A 27194-nucleotide genomic window follows, 5' to 3' on the forward strand; every position below is an offset into this window, starting at 1 on the left:
TTATCTTTCCTTTGACGGAAAGTAAATACTGTACTGTGGTCATATTGGAACGCTGAAATACTTTTCATTGGTAAAAAAATGGAGTTTTCATTGTCGGCAACTTTTATTTGTTCTAAGCTTACATGCTGATTAATGCACTGCCGGTTACACCTTAAAATCATAGAAATGCACAATAGTCCTACTGAAAAACACTTTAACTCTGAGGATCCTTAAGCCTTTGTCTGTTGACAATTTTGTGGCTATGGTCAACATACCGCAATTTCCCTAACGCACTGCTACCCACTTTCAGCTACGAAGCTAATGGCTGCAGACGAAAACAGTGAGTCATTTAAGAGCTTTAACACTACTAACAAGGGAAACTCCTCATTGTGCACCCCCCCCCCCCCCCCCAGAGGGCCCAGTGGGCAGCCTGTTGAAAACTGGGCATACATAAAGCATGAAAACATGAAGGTGTACTGGGCTGTGAAAAAAAAAAAAGCAAAATAGAAACGGTGAACTGTTAGAGAACAATTGCAATATAGAGCAGCTGAGAAAGGAAGTGGTGTTGTGGTTCACTGGTTACAGTGTTGGACTGCCAAGCATGCGAGCCATATTCAAATCTCCCTCATGCCAAATTGTTTTGCCCCCTGTGCCGTTCGTTTTATTCAAATTTGTCTCTGTGTCGTGGTGTGATTTCAGTTAGCAACAGCGAAGTGTAAGATTGGGATCTATAATGACAGTTGATTCTGCAAAATTATTGTTAGCAGCCGAAAGGAAGTGGCTTTCGAATGGGAACAGCAAATGCTTGATGACAGGTCAACCGAATCCTCGAATGGAATACATGCGTGGTGTGTCATACGCGACATTAGTGATAGTGCGTGTCATGTTATAGGAATCTCCTATTGAAATAACTAATTTGGACGACTGGTGGGTGACTGAGTGAGTAAGCCTACTTGCCCAACATGGGTGTTCGTGTGCATGTGATCACTCCCAAGGAAATAACACAATAGTTTGTCACATAAGCTGCAGCAAATGAATGCAAGTTTCACAATCGCACAGTTTCTTTGTGCTCGGTCAAAATGTACACTTTTAGTACTTTTGAAATTGCATTCCGTTTTGACTCTAGAATTCCTTTGTTGCAACATAGTTCACACCTGAAACTTCCTGACAGATTAAAACTGTGTGCCGGACCGAGACTCTTAACTCGTGACCTTTGCCTTCGCGGGCAAGTGCTCCACCAACTGAGCTACCCAAGCACAACTCATGACCTGTCTTCAAAGTCTTAATTCCACCAGTACTCGTCTCCTACCTTCCAAACTTCGCAGAAGCTCTCCTGCATACCTTGCAGAACTAGCACTCCTGGAAGAAAGGATATTGCAGAGACATGGCTTAGCCACAGCTTGGGGGATGTTTGTAGAATGAAATTTTCACTCCGCAGCAAAGGTCACGAGTTTGAGTCTCGGTCTGGCACATAGTTTTAATCTGCCAGGAAGTTTAAATTCAGCGCACACTCTGCTGCAGAGTGAAAATTTCATTCTGGATAGTTCACACCTGTTTGTTGTTAACATTTCGTAGAGATATCCGTATCCCTCACATGCTCTCACTACTCATCACATTTACTTGTGATGGTAACATATTCTTACCACATGACTCATATTCTATAACTAATATATATTATGACAACTTCTGAGACTACAGAAATAGTGCCCATTTCAGTGACAAGATGGACAGTTCATAACGTTTGAACATGGCTCGTCCACTTGGCAGTCCAACACCATGACCACTCACCCACGATGCCTTTGCTATTTCAGGCTGCTCTTTATTGAATTTCTTGTTCTTGGCCCATTCACTGTTTCAAACTTTTTTTTTACAGTTCAGTACACCACCTACCTGTTTTCATGTTTTGCAAAATTGCGAACTATAGTGCTATACTGTCAAAAATTGCTTCCTTCCTTACGTATTTTCTTCTGCATGCTCTTTCAATTCAATTACATCATTGGCCAATATCTTCATTACAATAAATATCATTGCTCTGGTAGTTTCAGCATTGAAAAAATGCTGGAATTAAAGTCAAATAACTCACCAATTGTGGGGAAAATAGTTTTATTTGTCAAAGAATGTGTTAGTAGAAATACAATATTACTTATGTATTGTTAACTGTAATCTTGCAGAGTTGGAAGTGCAAGCTCTCTTACACGTCGTCATATTTATTGTTATTAAATTCCCAAATATCTAAATACAACTTGCAGACAGTTTATTGGGTCATCTGTCGTGAAATTAATTCTTGAATCTATTTGTTCATTGCAGGCAGAAAGTGAGGTTGCTGCCCTAAACCGCCGAATCCAACTGCTGGAGGAGGACCTGGAGCGCTCAGAAGAGCGCCTGGCCACTGCTACAGCGAAACTAGCAGAAGCCTCGCAAGCTGCTGATGAATCTGAACGGTGGGTTGCAAACTGTTATCTGAGTGATAAGTCTGATGATTGGAATCATTATTTAAACTGAACCTGTAGTTCACTTATCAAGTGTCAAATGAAACCAAAAAATATTTTAATTTTGGGAGCTAGGGTATGGATTTAAATGATTGATTGAAAAAGAAAAATGAAGAGATCAGCAGAAAAATTAGTCCACAAGAGCATAATTAATCTGATTAATCCTTACTAAACTGACAGTAAGTGCTTCATTCTGATGACCACTTAGTGTCATATTTCATAACATTAGGGCTAGTACTAGTCTCACATACACACTTTGAAGTAGGAATTAGTATTTTCACAAAAAATATTGGGCTTACAGGCTAATACATGTATTTCTATACAGTTTTTAGCTAACAGTGAAAAATAGTGTACCACGTTATACACAACCCTATGAAATCTGAAATGTTTTAGCTGTTGTAAATACTAATCATCCAAATGTATATGAAGTTCAGCCATAGTCATTGAAGAGTAAATTTTTAGCTCACACAGTACCAGAAATTAAAAAAAAGGGGAGAATTTTATTTTGATGTGAGGGGAAACCGATCACTTCTGTTTGTGGCAACAGTTACAGTTGCAGCAATAAATGGTTAAGTTGCTGAAGTAGATATTACTTTGAAAAGTTATTTAGTTTGTAAATGGCAGTATAACCATGTTTTATTGCAAAATTTCTGTGACAAAATTTTTGTACCTAAATTTTCAGAACCCTCTCTGCTGTAATACAGGTAATGTAAGATGCTGAATTTGTAACTACATAACAGTGCAATGTCTGACACTAATAAAGCCCTTACCTGTAGAATATAATACAGAAATTAGTCTTCATGCATCTGACAAATGGAGTCCATTTTATCTACATGTAATTTTGTTGCTCTTTGTACATTTGCCCCACGATTGAGCCCAATGTTAAATTCTGTGCAATAGGTACAAGCCGAGGATAAGGGGTGAAAACTGGACGTGTTGGAGTTGAGTTAGTTTGTTGGGCTTTGAATTACCTCAGTAGTACTGCTTGTGTGCACTTAGTCACATTTTTCTAATTGATTCTAACTTTCTTGTAACCAGTCCTGTGGCTTCTATTATGTTTAATAATCTGAAAAATAGAGCACTAGGTCTGCAACTGAACTTGTCATTTAAGTCCGATAATTTCAATACATTACTGATGGCTAAGAAGCACTGATAGCTCTACCAAATGAAAGTAGTCGTTATGTTAAAACACTGTTTAAATTGATTTGGGCATGAAATTTGCTACCAAGGATGCACATTTTGTGTGTTACAAAATATGTAATGGGCAGAAAGATATCTCCATGGTTTAACAGTCTATTTGATGAAGATTAGATCAGAAAGTTTTTGCTTAGTTCGGCTAGTTCTCAAAAGGGTTTGTGTGTTCAGATTATCCACATAACCTTTCTGTATGTAAGGTACTAAGAACTGAAAGACTATGCAATTAGTACATAACTTAACATGTACATTGGCATAGGACGCTTTTAATTTAGAGGGGGGGGGGGGGGGATTGTATATACTGCCATTGAGGTATGTACCAGGTAATCAAAAAGTCAGTATAAATTTGAAAACTGAATAAATCACAGACTAATGTAGATAGAGAGGTACAAATTGACACACATGCTTGGATTGACATGGGGTTTTATTAGAACCAAAAAATACAAAAGTTCACAAAATGTCCGACAGATGGCGCTTCATCTGATCAGAATAGCAATAATTAGCATAACAAAGTAAGACAAAGCAAAGATGGTGTTCTTTACAGGAAATGCTCAATATGTCCACCATCATTCCTCAACAGTAGCTGTAGTTGAAGAATAATGTTGTGAACAGGACTGTAAAGCATGTCTGGAGTTATGGTTAGGCATTGGCTTTGGATGTTGTCTTTCAGCATCCCTAGAGATGTCAGTCGATCACGATACACTTGTGACCTCAGGTAACTCCGAAGCCAATAATCGCACGCACTGAGGTCTGGGGACCTGGGAGGCCAAGCATACGAAAGTGGCGGCTGAGCACACGATAATCACCAAACGACGCGTGCAAGAGATCTTGCACGCGCCATCTGTCGGACATTTGTGAACTTTGGTGTGTGTGTGTGTGTGTGTGTGTGTGTGTGTGTGTGTGTGTGTGTGTGTGTGTGTTCTAATAAAACCCCATCATGCCAAGCATGTGTGTCAATTTTTCTCTCTCGTCTACATTATTCTGTGGTTTATTAAGTTTTCAAATTTATACTGACTTTTTGCTCACCCTGTAGATTGAGACTCGTAGAACATTCTACTTGATGATCCTGGTGTTTATGAGAAATTCAGAGCGACCTGAAAATTCAATTTTCATGTATCCTAAGTCAGTTTTACAATGTACTGTGGACTTTGTATCACTTTTGAGGTGAAATTTTATTCTTGAGAATATTAACCACTACCTCCCATCCACTCTATTAATGTTACAGTAGATAATAGTCACACCTTTTAATAAAAACAGTGAGTTCATTTATAATTTCATTTGTACAAATACTGTGAATTTCCCAGTTTCCATTTATAGTTACTCATCTGCCTGCATACTTCCATTACCTCCCAACACAGCTGTTTCTGCAACCACCTCAGAAGCATATTAGTTGCTTTTCTAATCACAGGCTAACTAAACCAGTATTTCCTATACTCCTGTGAGTGAACCCTAACTTTCTGCCCTAACTCTCTCCATTATGTGTTGTTTTTGTAGGATACGCAAGGCTTTGGAGAATCGTACAAATATGGAAGATGATCGTGTGGCTATACTAGAAGCACAGTTGGCACAAGCTAAGCTCATAGCAGAAGAAGCAGATAAAAAATATGAAGAGGTAAGAGTCAGGGATCTAATAATTGGCGTAATGGCTTTGTTTTTCAGGTGCCTGCAAATGAACGAGTCACCAGAGCTGCTGCTGATCTACAATGGCTGTGTCTTTTCAGAGTCCAGTTAGCATTGATATCAGTTTCCTATTTAGAAATAGGGTCTTCAAAAGCTTACACAGAAAAATAGTCCTGTCAAATTTCAATTTGGAAGACAGAAACTTTCTTTAAAACAATGATATATAAAATTGAGAAGAAACTTTAAAGTTTCCTATTTAGAACCAGATGTTTTGCTACAGTGTACTCTGAAAAGACACAGCATCACATATACCCTCTCCTGGCTGGGAATGTGGGAGTCCAGTTTTAATAACACACATTTGTTTTCTTTTTTGGTTTGGTGCAGAGCTCGTAAGATTCTTGAGAATCGCAGCTTGGCTGATGAGGAGCGCATGGACGCTCTAGAAAACCAACTGAAGGAGGCCAGGTTCCTGGCAGAAGAAGCCGACAAGAAGTATGATGAGGTGAAGGCGCCCTCCTCGCATGATGGAACTTAGAACAAAACAGATATAAGCTGTTTTGGTTTCGTTTAACAAAAGAAAGAAGTTGTGTGTCGCGTTTAGTTTTGTTTTTATATTCTGTGGTTCTTACATAAACACCATGGAACATTGCAATGCTGGAAAAACTAGAACAGTTGGGAAAGATAAGAAATTATATTTTACGTCTTTAGTGGCTTGTTAGTTTTGCTTACTTTGGTGCCTTACTAATCCGGAGTGCTAGTGGAATAGGATTCATTTGAGAAATAGCTGTCAGACTGTATTATTCTCTGGAGTGTTCTTTCCTTGTACATGTGAACAGTTGACAATTTTTCTTTTCTCTCTTGAAAGTGAAAATGCCTGGTGTGACTTTTCATTGAATGACATGGACACAGTGTTTTCGGTAGTGTTGCTCAAGCAAGCCTGGTGTGTGCCGGTCAGCAATCCTCCGTACGTAAAATACTTTGTACTGAGTTTGCATTCATTCGACGGTTGTAAGTTCCATGGTGCCCAAACATCTGGCATGAAGTGTTTTCCATAATATGTACTAAAATGTTTGTTTTTTACAGGTATATGTCTGCTAGATTTTTTAGATTTCACTAACTCATAATATCTCATCCCTGGAATGTCCCAAATTGTGCTTTGTAACAGTAGTATTGTTCAATTCCTGTAACAGGTTCCAGTAACCTCATAGCAAGAGCAGTTTCACATTTGTGTGTTTTTCTTATCATGGCATGACTTGGATTAGATTTAATTTGTTAATATTTTGCTTGTTATGTATTCATGGATTTTGTCAGAAATATTAATTCCTTTAGACACATAAGTGTGCAGTAGATTTATCATTCACCACAGCATCACAAAAGTAAAGTTTTCCAAATAGTAAAACTTTTATTAAGCAAGAAAAAATCATTATAGCTCAATCTGAGGACATAGATTAATAAGGTTTGTTTAACGTGACAGATTTACAGTGCCATCAGTCATGTTTTATGGGACAAGAGATGGCTCACAAGGTAAAGTGAGCAGATGGTGCACTAATTTATCATAAAATGTGATGTAGATTTGGAAAGTCACCATCTGCTTGTAACAGAATAAATGTTAAGACTTTAGCAGGACTGGTTCAAGTGTATTTACTAGCATTTGAAAATACATTGCATAAATTTTCTTCTTGTACGTTGATAAAGTTGTGTAAGAAAGATGTTGAAAAAACTATTGAACCAGTCATTCAAATTTTCATCAGTCTTCAAAATTGAACATGAGAGAAACAAGTGAAAACACTGAACTCAATTTTAAGTTTTTCTACAATATTTTTTTCTGTTTTGTGGCTAACCAATTGTGTTTCCTAAATTTTTATTGCTCATATTGACAAACTGAAACAGGCTGTTTAATCATGTGTTGTGCCTTCCATTCAAATATTTTCTTTTTTCTTGCACTGAGTGAAGTTGTGGAATGTAAAGTCTCATTACTTTTGTGGTGCTGTTTATAGTTGAATCTCAGTTAACAATTAAAAAAATTGTGACATCAGTGGATCTAGTTTTTTATCAAAACAGAATGCTTATTCTCATAAATATTAGAATGCTGTGTTGCTGTAAATGTACCATAATAGAAATATAAGATAAATTATGATTATGAAAGAACTGTCCTTCCCTTCAAAGTTCTGGTATTGATTAATATCTCATTGTGTAGGCTTCTTAGATGCTTATTTTATCAGGACTGTGTTGTCTGTAACATATGTGAATAAGGCACATCTGTTTTTAACAGTCCTTAATTTTGAACATCATTTTTAATACCTGCCAGGTTTTATTAAATTATGAAGTAGTTAAGATGGGAATATCTCTCATGGAGGACCAGTTGAAGTGAACCAGCTGCAGTTAACGTTGCAAATACTCAGCTGCTACAGAAAATATATTAAGTATAGGTACTGAACAACCTAAGTACTTTCAGGTACATCGAGGGAAAAGCTTCTTACCCATAGAATGAAAAATGATAATCTTCCTGGGATTATAAAGAAAATTCCTTAGAAAACTATAAATAAGCTAGCTGAGGAATTGGATAGTGCCAAATGAGCCTTTTGTGAGCGAGGATTTTTTTTGAGAGGCACTAGTTGATTAATCATATGGTAATGTGTTCACCTCATTTTGTTCTGTTCTTGTGGATGTTGTTGATTTGTAAGTTTTAGTTCATTCTTAATGATGTTAATAATCTACATGACCTGTTTTACATTTTATATTGAAGGGTACCTATTAATACAGCAAAGGGAAGGGTCACTGAAAATAATGAAAACTGTTGACTGTAATGTTCATATAGAGAGAATACATAATTTTCAAGTGCCACCAGAAACAAATTAGACATTTTACATCTGCATAAACAAAGAAATGAAAAATGAGGCAGACAATAAGAAAAACAACAAAATTTGTAAGACACATCCAGCATACAAGATACATGCAGGCTATGAACAAAATGCAGTGATGAGTGTGTGTCTGATGTGCGGTGTAATATAAACTTCACAAATTGCCTCTCTCAAATTATATAGGTTGCAAAACAAAGGGTGTAGTTGTTTACTTGACAGGCATGTGACATTGGGACTCGATATGTTCAAGAAATAGTGTTGGGTGTTTTATATAAGTGATTTTGTAGAGAACGGTAAAGATCACTAAATGTTGCAAAAATTGGGGTACTTTCCAGAATTTTAGAAATTAAAAAAAATGTCGTAGTTATTTAAAAGGTAAAACTTTGTATCAAGTAACTTTCCTATCTTGCCTATCTTGTCTTCACATCTGTCTTCAGCAAGTGTCAAGCTACTATCATTGTTCATGCTATGATGGAAATGCTACTATATAGAAGAAGAAAAACAGTGTGTAAAGCTATAGGATGAAAAGTGAAAGGGTCAAAATGCGAAGTAAAACGTCAATTGTCGCCATAAAAGTGAACCAGCGATTAAAAACTAATAGTGTTTGCAAGGAAAAATATTGAGAGCAAAACACAAAAGCTTGAGACTGAGCCAAAATTAGAGCAGCCTTTTGACTGTGCAAGAAATAACTACCTAAAAACATATTGGCAATATTTTCAGATCTCACTTCTATTTGGATTAGCAAATTGGAATCTGACACGGCCCAAGCTGCCCAAATAACAAAATACTAAGAGTGGTGAGAATGTGAGAATGGAATTCTGTCAATACCTTTTTAATTCCTCTTTTAAGAAGAGGGCTGTTGTGCCATGGTATAAAGTTCAGTAAATTGTTTGAGAGAAGGTTCATAGAAGCAACAGGATAACAAGAAAAGCAGAAAGTGTTCTCATATGCTGTATTGTTCATTTCTAGTCCTGCCAAATTTCTTATGACCATTAGAGCACTATTTTGCACAGTTTGTGACTGACATTGTACACGTGAAAAGTTTTTAATTGCAAGTGGTATACAACTTTGTTTTTGTGTTGTAATATCCGGGGAGGGTTTGTAGCATTTAGTTGTGATAAGTGCTGTGAGCACAAAAGAATTGACACTAGTGTCTTAACTGTTAAAAACATTACGTATCTAAATATTTAATGCCAGCTTAATTTGAATAGGGATTTGGTTACTTAAGGTGACTGGTAGAAATTAGATTTGCTTCTGAGAGTAACCATGATGATTGCACATTTGAAGAATACCTGTGTTATTACTCATTTGTGTTGACGTATTAAAACTGGAAAAAGTATTTTATAAATAAAATTTTAATGTAATCTACTTAAAATTTAGTGACTGTGTGCACAATTTTTATAAAATTCAGTAGAATCAATTACTGTGACTTGCCTTAAAGAGATGACATATAGTCAACAACAGTTGCAGCATCACAACATTGAATAATGACAAACCTGTCAAATACATTGAAGTGATGATTTTGATATAATGTGACAAGACTCCGGTGAAAGCGAAAACTCTTAGTTGCTTCATTTCCATTTTAATTGCCATTACTCCTTTCTAACAGCATCTGAACAGAAGTAGTTGTTATAGGATTATCTTGAACTAGTTAATGATTGTTGTCGGTTGTTACCATAAATTCTAATAGATTCAGAAATATTGAGCGACCTATTTTTTTCTCATGAAGTATGCTTGTGATTCAACATATTATGTAGATACTGTATTGGGAAGTCTGTACACATGACAATACTATTGCAAAGTTCCTTTGAAACTGCAACTTACAAAAACTTTTGCTGCCTGTAAGAATTCAGATAATCTTAAAGTAAGATATTACAAGAGATCTTAGATGTGAATTATTAATATGTTCTGTCTTCAACATCATTTGGCTTCATTTTTAATATTGGACAGTATAAACCCTTAAAGTATAATGTAAAATGCTGGCTGTTAGAGAAGTGGCAAGAAGGGTATTCAGGCTTTCTAATTTGTTTAGATAATTGTTTATTGGTTTTTTCAGTTACTTATATATGCTGTTATCTAATATTAAAGTCACTTTTCACAATAAGTGTAGAGTTTGTTGCTGTAAAATTGAGACTAAAATGTCTTGGGACCTAGTTAAGTAGCATGTGAATTGTTGCACCTTTTAATACTGTGTTTGAAAGTTGAAACTTTAAATACATTTGAGGTACATCAGGAAAAGAACCTGTTTCAGCCAGTGCTGGCTTAGTACCAACTTGTCAAAAGTTGATACCCTTGATGTGCATAAAGGAGTTTACGTACATTTGGTCATCTGATTTGGAAATAGTCTTACTGTGCTGTCATTTTAGTGACAGAATGTTGTAGTTGGGTTGTGGTCAATAACAGACATTCTTCTATTGTACTTATGCAAGGAAAAAAAAAAAATTGAAGAGAGATAGTGTGGGGAAGTTAGTTCGAAACTTTGTCAAACATTCATACGTAACTGGGGGAACAATGAGGGTGGCTAAAATGTAGAAATGTATTTTGCAGAAAATCTATAAGATATGATCTACTTGTTCCATTGTTAAACCTATTCATTTGAACAAGTTTTTTAAAACTTGTGGAAGTTGTACCGTTTAGTGCCTTCAATGATTTTCTCATTTTACGTGAAAATGTTTCTTATTAGGTCAGTTGTCATTCAGTGATCAGAGAAGGGGTATGATTAAGACAGTGAACTCACATTTGGAAAAGTGATATTCAAATCCCTATTGGATATTTAGATTTATATATCTCACAGTTTCATTAAATTAAAGCAAATTCCAGAGTATTCGATCAAAAGACACACTTATTTCTCATCCTTGTAAAACTGAAACTTGAGCTCGTTCTTGAATTATCCTCTTCTAAACAGGACACTGAACCTAAATTTTCCTCATTCATTCACACATTCTTGAACAAAAAAATCATGGGCGCAAAATTTAGCAGCCAAAAATTGACAGCTGTAAGACAATAAGAGCCCCCTTCTTTGCACTGCCTTGAGCAATCATTTTTACACTTGAAAGTAAATAATGTTGGTTAACTGTGTTGTTTGGTAACAGTCCCTTGGAGTTGCACTTATATAACAAGAAAATGGTTGCTGCATTTGTTCTAAGCTGTTTGAATTTCTTGTCATTACATAAAGTCTGATTTACTTAAAATGATTCTTCAAAAATACTTGTTGTTGCCACATTCTATTGGGTCCACAGCTGCAGCACATGCAACACCTTGAAAAAATGTGCTCTTAATTGACACAGGTCTTCATGAGTGACAGTTGGTCAACCGATTTAAAGCTGTGTATTATAAAGGAACTTTGTAGGAGCCCATGTAACTATCATCCTCCACCTGCATGAAATAATTCTTGTTATTACTGGTTCCCCCGTGGGATGCCATGTTCTGGGAGTAAGTTGTCCGAAGAAAGGGCAGATGGTGCCCCATCTCAGATTTAAACGAAAACCAAGCTGCCTTGAAAACAAAAACGAAAGTAAGTTCAAACAAGTGTAAAGTGTTCAGCAAATTTGAAGATGATGGTGTATCACTTATTTTTTATCTCAATTACCAAACTGACAAACTACAAAGTAATTTAGGGCTTATGTAATCTAAGTAAATGGATGGAGGTCACTATCACTACCAGTAATAACAAAGTAAAATCCAAAATATGAATTGTCATCGGATATTTCGGTCAAGAAGTTTGCTGCTTTTGAATAAAGCACAAAATGCTGAAATGTCGGTGTAATTAGTGGAAGTGGACTTGAAAACCAAATGACATAGCTAACCAGAGGAAAGGTCACTGTACTAGTGACATATGTACCTGATTCTCTGGTACAAAGAATTGGCTTTTTTCTTGCAACAGTTTCTTACATCATTGTTGTTTTCATGATATGATTTTTGGACAGATGTAAGGAGGGCACCTATAAAGTAAGGAATGTTTTAATGTGAATAAATAAAAATAAAAGAAATAAACACACAACTTTCACAAAGTTGTAGTATCTTACTGTATTTTCCAATGTAGTCACCATAACTGTCAAGGCATATGTTGTAACATTGGATCAGTTTTACAATTCCCATGTGGTACCCCATCTACTGCCAAAAATCTGAGGCAGGATGGCATTGCTTGTTTGAGGTCTTAGTTGTTTGTGGACTATTTTCACCCAAAAAATTCCTTTAGTTTTGAGTGAGTGAAGATCACTTGGTGCTGAGTCAGGGCTGTAAGGAGGATTTCAAAGAGATTTCCCATGTAACGCTGCTGAAATTATTGCTGGGTTAAAGCTGTTGCATGAAGCCAAGCAGTTTCACGAATCAAAAACACCTTTCCCAACAACATTCCAGGTCATTGAAGACTCATTCATTGCACTATCACCATAAACATCATTTGATTGGCAAAATTTTTTGTATCCATTAAATGAATAACACTATGCACTTCACATTGAGTTTTCATGGAACACTGGACTAGCTGTGTAACTTGACTCAAGACTTATAGCAAACCAGCAGCCTTGTGACATTCATTGCTGCATAAAGTATCCCTTGAGACTTCTCTGTGTAGTATAATCTCCAGTATAAGCATCCACGTAGTGCCTACATATTTTGTCATCTACCCACCTTCCCTTAGGTTGTAATCTGTTAACCCCTCTCTCTCTCTCTCTCTCTCTCTCTCTCTCTCTCTCTCTCTCTCTCTAATCCATTGGAATGTCCACTTTTTGTTAATTTAACATGCATTTACTTCATTTCATGTCTTGCTCACCTCTTTTTAATTAGTGAAATTTGCCTTCCACTGCCATGTTTTTTTGTTGCATTTGTTCCCTTTTGAGTCACCACAGTCTGAACTTCATTGTGGGAGCATTTGATTTTCAAGTATACTTTGAAACTTGCTCTGTTCAGATTGTTGTTTACATATTGAAGCCTACATGCACTAGAAACGAACAGTGCAATATCATCAAAATACAGATAGATTAGATGTTCTTTTAACATACATTTCATTTTCTCCGTTCAAATATATAACTTCTGGAGGAGCTGCTCAGAACCTTCGGCAAGAAGCAGTCTGCTAGTATGTTCATTTCAGTTCAGATTTTACAATAATTCTGAAGTAGTCTAGTGGAAGCAGGAGCATTGGCATTTATATTCTTTCGTATATTAATGCAGGTTGACTCAACTATTTGCTTCTCAAGGTTGTTACTCAGGATATTTGTATAGCTGACAAAAGCTTTCTCAGAATCTGATTCCCAGTCAGTAGTATTTTACGCACACTGCTTCATTTTGTAATTTGATACATGAAATCAGAGTAGCAGAGTGTGCTATTTCTGCTTCTAAAGTCAGCTTATTTCTTTTTGTGGTTAAAATCCAACTTTTTGTGGTTTGTGGCAATTAGAGCAAACAAAACTCAGTTTCTGTCATCAGCAGGGAGAAATTATAAGATGTGAAATTAGTTAACAGCATGCTCCACAGAAGTGCTAAAAGACTGTTACATATATAATTTACTGGATAACGTGAGTTTTGCGTGATTGATTGTAGAAGAGGTGGTTATAGAACCATTACACTGCCATTGCTGCTCACATGATGTGCTATGGTAACAAGTTCTCAGTAAATAGCGGAGGAGAAGGTGTAGAGATGCTAACAAAATGGAATGTTTCCCTCTATTATATGAATATATGGTTTTGTGAACAAATAAGTGCAATGACCCATTATTGTTAATTGCATCCCTGGCATTAAATCACTGGAAACAATAGCCAAAAAATAAACAGGTTACTTGTCTGGAACAACCAAGAGTGAATTTAAATGTTGTAGGAAAGGTAACATAGTATATAAATTCTTTCAAATTAAAGATCCCTTACTGAAGATTAGAAATGTTGAGTTGATGATAGGCACACACAAAAAAAAGAAAACTTGCAAACTGACTGACTCTTGAATATTACTGTTTAGTAGGGGTACTTGACCGGGTGAGATTAATAGAGGGGGGACTCGGACAAGATTTATGAATTTATATGTGAAATACCAGAAAGGCAGGCACTCACTCGGGAGAGCGAATTGAAGCATGAAGCACAGAAAACAGTATTCACACAAACTTTTGAGCACTGTGTTTCTTTTTAGGAAAGTGTATATTCATACACAACCTCATGCCACTAAAACACACACACACACACACACACACACACACACACACACACACACACACACACACACACACACACCCTACACCTGTGGTCACAGGGTATGTGTTTTGAGTGTCTGTGTGGTTGTGTGAGAGAATGTGTACTTCTCTAGGAAGAACTCTAGTGTGAATATATCTTCTGGTAAACCTTCCAGGATGTAAGGTCGTGGTCCAGAAGATATGTCATCCGGTCGTGAAAGCCTTCATACTATGACTAGTGTGAATGCTGCTGTTTGTGTGTTCTTGTGCTCCATGTGTTGATCCACTGTGGGAGAGTGGTTGCATTAATTTTTTTTGTGAACTGCTGCATCCAGGGACTTAGATTTATGAATTTGTCACACACTCTTGCAAATCCATTACTACATACTAAAAGAATTGGGAATATGAAAGAGGCTTACTATTCAGATTCAAAGGGCACTTTCAAAATATAGTTGAGCACATATTTCCTCCCACATACATCTCGTGAAGTGGTCATAACTGTAAAATAAGTAAGTAGAGCTTATACCTCTACTTATGAGCTGTTTTTCTTCCTACGCAGTCTTGCCAAATGAAGTAGAATAGGGTTTTGGGTGTCAGAGAAGGGGATTTAGGACGGTGTATCATTTGTCATACGCTGTAAGGTGGGTTCTAGAGTGCAAATTTAGTGGAAGGAAAAACGTGCAAAATGTTGCACACACTGTGTTTATATACAGCAAAAGCTATCGGAACAACAACAACAACAACAACAACAACAAGAAAAAAAAGGAAGTGAGACCATTTGCCTGAACTTAGTACCCTTAGTTTAAAATTCAGTGGTGACTGGTATTACAGGAACTCTGGCCTTCATTATATAATCATTTTACCCCCTCCTGTCCCTGGAAGAGCTAAAGGTATAGTAATAGTGTAGCTTTTGCAGATAAGTTCAATTATTATATAACAGTACATGCAACTTGGATCCTGCTCGGTATGTGGTTGAGATGTGCCTTGTACTATTAATAAACAAAATGTACTAAAATGAATTTTTATAACTGTTGGACATTGAACAATATAAGAAGAAACTATCTAACGATACTTTCTATACAGAGCTAAAATAAGACTTTTTAACAAATGGGGGTGGGGGGTTTGTTTGCCTAGGGGCCAGAAATATTTCTCAGCTAATTAAATGCTGCGTACAGAAAAGAGAGCAAGCAGTTTTTGGCATAGGTTGTTTACACCAAAATAATCATGGATTTGATTGAAATGAGTGTGTAACAAATCAAATCAAACCTCAACAGAACAGAATAATTTGAGGTGATAGTGTAGGAGTAAATAGCAGATAGCCCACCCTAAGGGACAGTTTCCCCCCCCACCCCCTCCTTCCATGTGTGTCCTTAGTATATTTACAGAGACAAGGTAATGAATAAGACCTGACATTTAAAAAAAAATCATAGTTGAAGTACCTTTTTGTATTCAGCTTACACACACACACACACACACACACACACACACAGAGAGAGAGAGAGAGAGAGAGAGAGAGAGAGAGAGAGAGAGAGAGAGAGAGAGAGACACATTGCAGTAGAACAGATTTTAGAATATCAGTATGCTGCATGAAACTGTCACAGTTGATGATGCAAAATGACTGCACAGTTATTGTCGGAGTAGAGGATATATATTTGATACAGGGAGATACATTGAGAACCCAAATACTTTTTGATTTCCCTTCAGAATCCACATCTTGTATGTTCATCATACAGTTGTTAATTGTGATATTCTTACCAAACAAGAGAAACTGTCATACATTAAAAAAATAATAATAATTCACATAAGAAAACTAAAATTACATTAGACAGAGTGGTGGACAATTAGTTACTTAAAGAAATGAAATTCTTTTGAATTTAGTTCTGAAAGATAAAATAAACTTTCATCTACTGTTAATGTGTGTATTGACAGTAATAAAATTACACCACCTTAAGAAAAATACTGGTCATCCAGTCTGTCATCTTGTTATAAACCATTTAAAATATGCAGCATGTGACCAATTACTTGGTACTACATTATGTAAATTTTTAGTAACTGATAAAATACTTTAAACTGTAGTTAGTGATATTGTGCATACAGTTTAATGTCCATTGCACCGTTTGGAGAGGTTAAGATTGTCAGGACCTGTGTTTTGTTGCAAATTATTTTGACAGTTCATGTGAAGTATCTCCAGTGTTACGGAAGAGTTTGATTACAATGCCACAAGAATGTTGGATTTCTTTCTACCAGTTCAGACTTATGTATCAGAAAATTGTGTGCTTGACCTTTTGTTCTGTATCTTTATGCACCCTGTTTGTCATGACAATTCTGTTACACATCTCATGGATACAGACAATTACTGTTTGCTGAACCTTGTTTGAGTCACATGTGAAATGTTCATTTTTTTTCCTTTGTTTATCCATTATTTTGTAAAAATAGAAAAATTAGCAGTGTCAGGTTCTTCTGTAATTATGGTTAGTTACACAAGTGCTTTAATACAAAATTTTTACTAAACAGTGATTAAAATATTGTCCTGGAAAAGACAACTTTATAGTCACAGCTGGCTCACATGAATGGAATATTTTTAATTTATTCATGTTTTAAAATGATTTGCACCCAGGTAGCTTACGGAGTGTTAATTTGGTGATGGCAGGTTGACTGTATTTATGAAGCCACATCAGTTACATGAGGCTCCCACAGGCAAGCTTAATCATCTAACAGTCAAACTTAATTTAAGACAGCTGCTGGTGAAAGCCTTCATTCTATGATAAATGTAAAACACTCTTTCATAACTTTATCTGTGTTTTTACACAGTTTTAGCAATGATAAAACCTTGCACCTATTGTAGCATTCACTTTTCAAAGGTTGAGACTTAGCTATATAGATTCCAACATTAATTAGAAGGGTTTTAAAAGGCACAACTATTGTCCTGGAACCTCTGCATATGTTTTTTACCCTGTGATTTTATTTACAATCAGGCACTAGTGTTCTCTTAACACTTCTGGATATGGAAATTTCAAGTTCTGTTTATACAATAGTCTGTATTCTTTAGTCAGTGACTGCAATAAACAATTGGTTATCAATTTCAGTCAATTATTTTGAGACTTCAGTATCCATAAGTGCCAAAGAATAATGCTACTTGATTCCACATGAATCGAGTGAGGTGATTTAAAATAATTTATACAAAAGGAGACTGAAAGGTAGTACTCAGCCTATTTCTCCACTGTAACTAGTTGTCCTTTCTTCGGAGGCCTATTAATATTGAAGTTTTTATTACTGAATGGCTAGGTCTACCATATAAAAATGTTGATGGTTCCACCAGAAATTTTAGATAAACAGTGTTTAGTAAGTTTTATGTAATGCAGTAATTTGTTCATGTTAAAGGATTCCGACATCTTAGTGTTGTTTGGATTACTTCTCATAGTGTATTAGCTGAGGTACATATTGTGCCTCTGATTAAAAAAGGTTTTTGTGTTGTCTACATCCCCTCACACCCACAGAAAATCTTTTACACTCGGTCATTACTGTATGCATCCCAAGATAACTTTTTCACAAAGAGTGGCACTTAAAATACACTTTTGATAATAGAGGTGGACTTATTCCACGACAGTGTAGTTTTCCCCTTGTTCATTATGTCACTATAGGATGCAATAACTTCACTTATTTGTTTTAAAGTTACGGCAACTGAGCTGTGCCTTCGTAGGTGGAAAATCTCATTTCACTCAGAGCACTGGAGTTTTGCATGAACTGTGTGTAAATTAATTATTTTAGTTACAGTGCTGACCCACAATGATTAATTTGTTAGTTTTCAAATACCATCTAATAAGACTTCTAGCTGCCGCTTTTGATAATGTTAGCTTGTAGATAGTTCCAATAGTAAGCACCAGTAGAAAAAAATTTAACACATAGCATTCAGTTTTGACTGTAACCTCATTGAATTTCACCTAAAGACAATGTGATGAGAATAAGCATTCTGTCTCTACTGAAATTTTTTATTTGATCTTTGATGATAGATCAGTTCCCCCTAGTGCTTACCTGATTATGCATGTGTACCTGATAGAGGCAAATAAGATCTTTTTATATGTTAAAGCTGTGATAGTCATGTGTGTATAGAATGTATAATTTAATTTAATTTGTGCATGCCATGAAATGTGCCTATTGAATGCTGGTGCACTTTAGCTGTTTTTCTTGTGTGTGTGTGTGTGTGTGTGTGTGTGTGTGTGTGTGTGTGTGTGTGTGTGTGTGTGTACTTCTTTTGGGGAGGGGGGGGGGGCGAGGAGGAGTTGACTCTATAAACTCAATTTTTTTTACTGTCTGTATTGTGGGGAGACTGCCTACTTTAAAGATTGCCATTGAGTGGAACAATATTATTCCTTCATAAAATTAAAGAAAGTTGCCAGCTTTGAACATTTTGCACTTTAATAAAGAATAAAGAAACATTAGATGCTAAATACATCCAATCATTTGAACATTTATTCATTGTGGTGTGCATTACATCAGCTGGCTCAGTAAGTTGTGCAAAATATCTGTTGGGTGAAGGTTGTGGGTTATCTTTCAGGTTGCTCGTAAGTTGGCCATGGTGGAAGCTGACTTGGAAAGAGCAGAAGAGCGTGCAGAAGCTGGGGAATCGTATGTGTCATATGTTAACATAAAAATTTGGCATGCTTTCATCAGTTTGCTGTGCCTCAAAACATACAATCCTTTTGAACTTTCAGGTGTTTGTAGTTATCAGCTTAACATGTCCTTGTCTGTAGTACTTATCTTCATGTGTTGATTCATTTTAAATTGTTTGTGATGTATGGCCCATGTTTTTATTTTTGCTTTTGCTGTAGAACATCTCAGCTTTCAGGAGCAGCCATGTCATCTGGAGAAATGCTTTATCTTGAGTTGTTCTGATCTGCAAAAGCACAAGAGGAACAATGTTATGCTAAAGCATGATCCAGGAATTATTCTCTCACTATTTCTTTGCACCAGTGATGCTCACATTGGGATTGACAGCATTAATTAAACATTGTTCCTTTTATTGCATGGCTATTGCTAACTGTTTGTTGATATTCACTGCACTACATAAATGCTATGAACTTTTTATCACATGTTACCACTTGTAAGATGCTTTCAGCTAATAATATTCCTCAGATGAGTCAAATTTTTTGAGTAAAATTCCTAAAGGGTCACAAATTACTTTTATGGTGTAGTGAAACATTCTCTTTAAGTGCAACATGTGATATAAAGTATAAGTATGTTGTAGGTGTTTTATTCTCATACTCACTGCATGTGCATATTTCTTTCGCACCGTGTTGTGGTGTAGGTTGCCCGAAAACTCGTGATGATGGAACAGGATTTGGAGCGAGCAGAAGAACGTGCTGAGCAGAGTGACAGGTTAGTCTTAAATCTCCGAATTCTAAAAACTGAAATGACCACACTTGCTGGTCCTACAGTTATTTGGGGGGGGGGGGTAGGGGGGGTGGTCGGCTAAATAGGCTGATGTCAAAGGAGAGAAGAACCGCTCAGTAGAAAACAATATTCCAAATCATTTACTCAAGATATTAATGCCCCAAAACTTTAATTTCTTGGAGATTGCTAGTTTTCCCAGCATATTTAAAAATTATGTTAGTAAGAGAGCATTTTAGTTGATGTCCTCTTTCAATAAACAATTCTTAAAATTCAGGAGAGAACTCGCGTCAAGCAAGAGTACAATGAGTTTAATCATCCTTTGTTATTCACAGTGATTTTCATTGCTCGGATTGGGTATTGCAAGTATCACCGTAACACAGTAAGTAGAAAACACAAAAACTTTGTAATATGAAAATGCTTATCCACCCAGTTAACTTTATTTATGGTTTTGTGTACTAACCTAGTTACTGTTATTAAATTATAGGCATTTACATTTATATTTATCTTAAACTTAATGATAATTGGCAACAGCTAATTCAGAGATAAAGTTACTCAGAGCAGTTCATTCAGTTAAAAGAAACGTATTATGAAAAAATTCAGCTGTAATAAAAAAATGACTTTGAATGATTTCCTCATAAGATGTAAAAAAAATTGTTGTGCAGATAATAATGGTTTTTAAAAATTTGCAGCAAAATTGTGGAACTGGAAGAGGAGCTCCGTGTTGTTGGCAATAACCTGAAATCCCTTGAGGTTTCAGAAGAGAAGGTAAGCAAAACAGTATGAGTGAGTGTGATTTAGTTATAATGTTAGTCAATTGAGTATTGTTCAAAAAATAATTTTAGGAAATAGTTAATTTTCAATAATTGTTCTAGTTACATGTGGTCTTCACACAAATGAAAAAAATTATTATATTTTAAAATTAGTCAAAACTCATGTTACCCAGTCAGCTGCTATAAAAATCTTTGTTGATGCTAAGCTTCTCTTGGCAATAATAATGTGACTGTACATATCATGTTTTCGATTTGGACAATACAACACAATATGGATAATTTAAATTGTATTATTATCATCATCATAATCATTACAGTATTATTATTGATGCACTGGATCGCCCAAACAATGCTCCAGTTCTATGCATTCAGTTTGGTTATCCAGTTAGTGTGCACATTCTATAGTGTGTAATGGATATCATGTATGATACTGCTGTCAAACTCCTTGTGCCTGATGATTGACAATAGGAACAGGTAGCAAACATGAAGATTTTTCATATCAGCTGACAGTGGTGTGACAAGATTTTTGACACACATCTTCAAACTGAGAGGAAATATGTAAATTGAAACTTTATGATAGGAACAAAAATTTTGCTTTGAGCAAAATATGTGTTGCAGAATAAAAGTTCTGGAATTCCCTTAAATGAAAGTTTGTGTGTTGGTGGTGGTGATACCAGTAAGTTTGTGCAGTGTAATAGCTGTGGACCCTAGGCTGTTAAATACATGACCGGTCAGCTTCAGGTAATTTATTTCTTCTAGTGATGTTATCATTCATTAGTATTTTGGACCAGAAATAAAAATTTTCCTTCAGTTTTTTTCTTGTTTTGGGAGGGGGGGGGGCGGCAGCAGCAGCATACATGTTTCCTTGTACACTTAAATTTTATTCACCTTTCCACATAAGGGAGTTAGAAAATGGGGTTAATATTAAATGATAGAATAGTGTTAATATACTGCAGTCATTGTTGGCAAGTAGCAGATTTGTGTTAAGTGGGGTTTTGGTTTCCACGTAGTTGTCTGTAAGATATTAAATAATGGTTAAGTGTTATAGCTTCATTGTATTCTGATTTTAGGTAGTTTTTCAACATTTCCCTCAGCCTCTGTGAAAAACTTTGATCACCATGTTAGTCGTTTTGCAGCCACGTCTCTTTATTTCGCTGCAGGAAAAATTTTCTATAGCTTGCCGTTTCCTTTCACTATTCATAGTGATTCATAAGCTGAAAACTTTTGTTATAATTCACAACAAATGCATGGGGTGTAAAGTTGGCTTGTAGATTCCATTGTGCATAATGTTTTTAGTCAAGGGGCTACAGAAATTTCGTGGTATGTTTTAAGTAATGGCAATATGTTAAATAATGAGTTTGTTGAGAGTAAAATATCTAACTTGCCTCCACTTGTCTATAGAACAGACCAGATTGTAAGATGTGATATGGCTGATTTTTAAAAGTATTTTATGACTGTTACATGGATCAAGTTTGTAAATATTTATATACTTTAGTGAGTGCGGTTAGAGGCTTCATACGCTTAGATTCAGATGTTCTTAGAGGAGAAAATTTTTAGGACTGATTGTAAGTTCATACTGAAACAGAACCTTTCATAAATATCCAGTTCCATCAGTGTTTCTTTGATTTGAAGAACTTGCATGAAAAATTATCTGCACACCAGTCAAAGCATTCGTACCTGCAACATAAGAATTATTTTCATTATAGATGTAATGTATAGTAAAACAGCATTTCATAGTAAAGCAGAGAGAAAGCATCTGGATAGTATGGAGCCTCGGAGAAAGCTTAAAAGTATGTTCTTGTTGATTTTCTTTGTCCAATAAATGATAGTAAACAATTTAATTTTGAGACTTATGAATGATATGACTTTTGTTTCCATTGATAACAATAGGCAAACCAGCGTGAGGAGGAGTATAAGCAACAGATTAAGAACCTGACCACCAGGCTAAAGGAGGTATAGCACGACGGTTATTTGTGTCGAGCTAGATCCAAGCATGGTTGTCATAACCGTAGTTTGCAGTGTGCCTGTGATCTTTTTTTGTGTATTTATTTTAACATGTGAACGTCTTTTTAATGCAGAGTGTTTAGCTTTTGCCTGATGCCTTTGCTTCCTCTGTCACATTTCTTAGGCCACACAGCGTGAAGAGACGTTTGAGGAGCAGGTGAAAGCCCTTTCTGGATCTTTGAAAGAGGTAACTTTATGGAAACAGTACATTTTCATCCTGTCAAACTGGAGACAAGCTTCTACGGAATATTTTCAATTACAATTGGTGGTGGGCAGCTTACTTCGCTATTTTCTAGCCTTTTATAAAACATCAATGTTGGAGTTAGTCATTGCTACTGGGAATAATAGGCTCATTTTAGAATTAACTCAGGGAGGCACTGTAAATATTTTTATTTGGGTTTTTAGTTTCTCTAGGTTTATCTGCAAGTACCATTTAAACAAATTGATTAAAAGTATGTAGTAAGTCTGACCTTAAAAACAAAAAATTAATTTTTGCTGTGATATTAGTATTGTTAAGAAGAGGGACTGACTGAATTGTGACCCTCATATAAACAGAACAAATTGTTTTCACTCCAATTTGAGTAGTGGTGAGTTGTAAAGGGCCCTTTAGTATTTGCTTAAATTTGTGTTGCTGTTAGCACAGTTGACCCATCCCCTTCGAACCAATACAGTACTGTGTAACCCAGTTGACATTAAATTTATCAGCACTCTAGATTGAATAAATAGCCATGCACTGAGGATGAATCGTGCATACTGTACTTGCAGATATTGCTTAGAAATATCAAATTTAAAAATTGTCTTTTTCTTGGTAGCACGTAATTTGGGAGCATTTCTCCTTGCTACAGCTTCACAGCTTCATCTGGTAAGGTTGGTGACCTCTCTCTCTCTCTCTCTCTCTCTCTCTCTCTCTCTCTCTGTGTGTGTGTGTGTGTGTGTGTGTGTGTGTGTGTGTGTGTGTGTGTGTGTGTGTGACCTCAAAGGTGTCTAAATTTTTGGTAAATTGTGTGGATGACTACTTTTAACTAATGTTAGCATGCAGACGCTTTACTTCCTTTACTTGTTCACATAAAATTATGCATGATCAGATAAGTTCTGCCCTAATATCACCGAAAATATTTTTATTGGTGGACTAATTATTGTAGTCTGTAAGTGCAACAATTAATAACTTAGTGTGTGTTTTGTGTGTGTGTGTGTGGGGGGGGGGGGGCGGCTTGTACGTTTTTTGCTGATAAGACATGGAAACACACATTGATATCTCATACTACTTTTAATTAGATGCATTATGGAAGATACAGTTAGATGTGTGTACATACGTTGCAGTCAGCTATTTACAGCTATATAATTTTAAAAGGTAAACTGTATTAAAGACTAGGAATGTAACAATATTATGAAAAGGATAGTTGATACTCGCCATATAGCGGAGCTGCTAACATGCGGAGAGGCACAACAAAAAGTCTGTCAGAAAGTGAGCTATCAGCAAGCAAGACCTTCATCAGAAATAGATTACACACAACCATGGAAACGCAACGTACACAGGACTGCAGTCTCTGGCTGCTGTGACTTAATATTCTTAGAATGAAATGTGTGGTCTAAAGGCAGAGTTCATTTGATCGTAGGATTCCTCACCCACCTTTCCCTCATGTAACATTGTAACCTAGTGTACAATGTGATCTGAATATAAATTAAACTGTGTGACCTCCTCTTAGCTCTGTAACTACCTGGGTAAGTCAGTGGAAGGAAATTGAATACCTCATTAGTTGGACAGTGTCTTGTAAATGGGTGTGGAGCTTAGAACAATCTTTGTATTGAGCAAAAACAATGGTATTTAAATATGATCAGTACTTTTGAGTGGCCCTTTCCAAAAAACACATGTTGCAAATCTACTCCATTATTAATTTTTCTTTTCTCTGTTATGAGTGGCAGATGTGGTTTAATTAAGCTTCATGTTTTCAGTCAGACCCTATTCAAAATATGTATGCAAACTACTCATTTAAGAGACTGTGTCATTTTATTACTGTAAGAGCCAAGTGCTGATTGTGTATCAGCAAACATGTTTGAAAAAAAAAAATAGTTTGCAAAATTCCCTAACTGTTCTGTACTTAAGTGCATGAAATATGAACATCATTCCAGTTTGTGTAGTATTTCCCATATTTGGAATTTCCAAATAAGCAGTCCGTAGTAAATGTTTTGTGTGTTAAAATTGTATGTTCTAATCTGCAAATTGAAATCAGTTAAAAAGATATGTCACACAAGTTTTGTCACCTTAATTTTCTTTACACATTATGGCAGCCTTGAAAATATTAAGTTGTACCAACTGAGATACTGGTTGTACAACAAGCTGTTTGTGGAGAAATTGTCAAAATAAGGCCTTGAACAGGGCTTAAAGTAGCCTGTATGAAGTAGATTTTGTTGCTGACCTAACAACAAATAGTAAAAAATATTTTGTGGGGAGAATCAAAAATATTTTGTGGGGAGAGGAGACTTAGTTTCAGAGAAAGATAGTTCTGTAGTGCAAATCGGTGCTGTTACAGTAAATTGCAAAAGCACTGGTCTTATTGAGAGGGATGTTAAATATAATCAAACAGCACTAAAATGTGTAAGAAATTTCATTGCATATTGAAAAGTAAACAAACAGCATAGCTTATTAAGTTGAGAAAATTGGATGTCACTGAGTATCGTTTAAGGAAAATTAAAAAATGGAGTGCAGCAAGATCAACAACACAGCATAAACACCTTGTTTTTCTGTCATTATTATTAGTATGTGATGTCTATTGAAAAAATGGATTTAAATGAATTAACATAAAAGAATTAAATCTGTGATTAGTGCCAAACAAAAAACATCAGTTTTAGTGTTTAAAAAAAAGGTTGCAGGTAAAACACATTTATTTGGGAATTCTCATCATACTTAACAGTTCTGTTAAAATTAAATTTAACATTTGTAAAGTAATTTAAATGAAGGTCAAGCACAGTAATGGAAAGAACACAATTGCATTTGTGGTTAGCAGTTTCTCACTGTAGTAGTTCAGATTCTTTGACATTGTAAATTCTCCTTATTTGATTGTTAGTGACTGAATCAATGAAAAATGGCATCATATGTAGGAAAACTTCACTACAAACTGAACTGCTATTTGGTATATGTTTATCTACAAACATGCAGAACCTTTCCCATTCAGACTTTTTATCTCTTATATACTCAACAGTTCTGGAAGTTTAGATTCTAAATAAATTTGGGAATGTTTCATTGAATGTTACTTGTTCATTCTCGCTCTTAAAATTTATTTCTAATTGTGTGAAATTTCCATTGTTTAAATTCTCAGGCTGAAGCCAGAGCTGAGTTTGCTGAAAGGTCAGTGCAGAAGTTGCAGAAGGAGGTCGACAGGCTTGAGGGTAAGTACTCGTTCACATGTTTGGAATTTATTTTGAAATACAGATATAATCTTCAGGTCTGCTAGAGTTGTCTCAAGGCAAGGAGAGAAAGAAAGAAAATACCTTTAAAAGTAGGTGTCCCCATATAGACCACCATGTATGTTGGAAAAACAGTGCCACTTAAAAGGATTTTACTCGTGTAGTTGTTTCAGCTCGACTTCTACTGCTAAACAGTTTCTGGTTAATTATGAAGTAAATAGCCCTTAATTGTTTTAATTCCTTGCAGAAAGAAAATCTCCTAAAATACTGTCACAGAAAATCTGATATTCTTCCTTCCTTTGTTGAAAGTCAACAGTGTGTTATTTTCACATAACATTGTAGCTCAGAAAAAATAACATTCTAAAGAAGCATAAACACAATTTCCATTTTCTTTCTTACTTTCTGGTTTACTTTAGAATGTTAGAAGGATTACTTATATGCTCAAGCTTTCTTGATATGGTTTTAGACGTTTTGCTATATATTTCAGAAAGAGAACAGTTCTTTAGCAAAAGTTCAGTAATGAAAGGTTTGCTTCTAAAAGTTTTCCTTGACAATTATGGCAGAAAAATAGGATATTTGGAATAGTGTTACTGTAAATATCAGGCATTTCAGGTGATAGTCCATTTCAGAGATACTCAAAAGTAGTTCAGTTCACTTTTCAAAAATTTCTGTATTTGATTTAAATATAATGTTGTTTTGAGTTTTATTAAGGCACAGAAATTTTGCTGCACTATTGTAAGTAATTATTTCGCTTCTGTTGAATTGCAATAGTAAATTTTTCTATATTTTTTGAGCAATTGCAAAGTATTTTTGTTTAGAATTCTGAGCACATAATGCATAGGCAGTAGTTTCCTGAAATGTATTTGTTCTAGAATTCCACAGTCTTATAATATTCTGCATCATGGTTTCTAACAAGCATGCTGATGTGCAATTAATGGTGACATTAATTCCTGGTCCAGTTGATTAAAAGATACAAATTACACTATGATTTCAAATGATACAGTTTGTATACAAATATAACAGAGGGAAACATTCCACGTGGGAAATATATATGTAAAAACAAAGATGATGTGACTTACCAACCGAAAGTGCTGGCAGGTCGATAGACACACACACAAACATACACACAAAATTCTAGCTTTCGCAACCAACGGTTGCCTCGTCAGGAAAGAGGGGAGAGGGAAAGACGAAAGGATGTGAGTTTTAAGGGAGAGGGTAAGGAGTCATTCCAATCCCGGGAGTGGAAAGACTTACCTTAGGGGGAAAAAGGACGGGTATACACTCGCGCGCACGCACACACACATATCCATCCACACACATATCCATC

General features: G+C 35.7%; 1 protein-coding gene across 17 annotated transcripts in view; it reads left to right on the forward strand.

The window, feature by feature from the left end:
• Positions 1-27194, forward strand: part of LOC126198733 (tropomyosin) — a 176120-nt gene that overhangs the window by 142857 nt on the left and 6069 nt on the right. For 7 of the 17 annotated variants that reach the window (XM_049935266.1, XM_049935261.1, XM_049935262.1 and 4 more), the window contains 6 exons: positions 2287-2420; positions 5667-5784; positions 18853-18923; positions 20378-20453; positions 22349-22411; positions 25780-25849. In XM_049935266.1, coding sequence (XP_049791223.1) covers positions 2287-2420; positions 5667-5784; positions 18853-18923; positions 20378-20453; positions 22349-22411; positions 25780-25849 — 532 coding nt within the window. Of the gene's footprint in view, positions 1-2286; positions 2421-5156; positions 5275-5666; positions 5785-18852; positions 18924-19602; positions 19674-20377; positions 20454-22348; positions 22412-22586; positions 22650-25779; positions 25850-27194 lie in introns of all 17 variants that reach the window. The other 10 variants (XM_049935267.1, XM_049935263.1, XM_049935258.1 and 7 more) reach the window with 3 other exon arrangements.

This window comes from Schistocerca nitens, chromosome 8 (genome assembly GCF_023898315.1).
Source record: "Schistocerca nitens isolate TAMUIC-IGC-003100 chromosome 8, iqSchNite1.1, whole genome shotgun sequence".
In the NCBI taxonomy this organism is placed as follows: Eukaryota; Metazoa; Arthropoda; class Insecta; order Orthoptera; family Acrididae; genus Schistocerca; species Schistocerca nitens.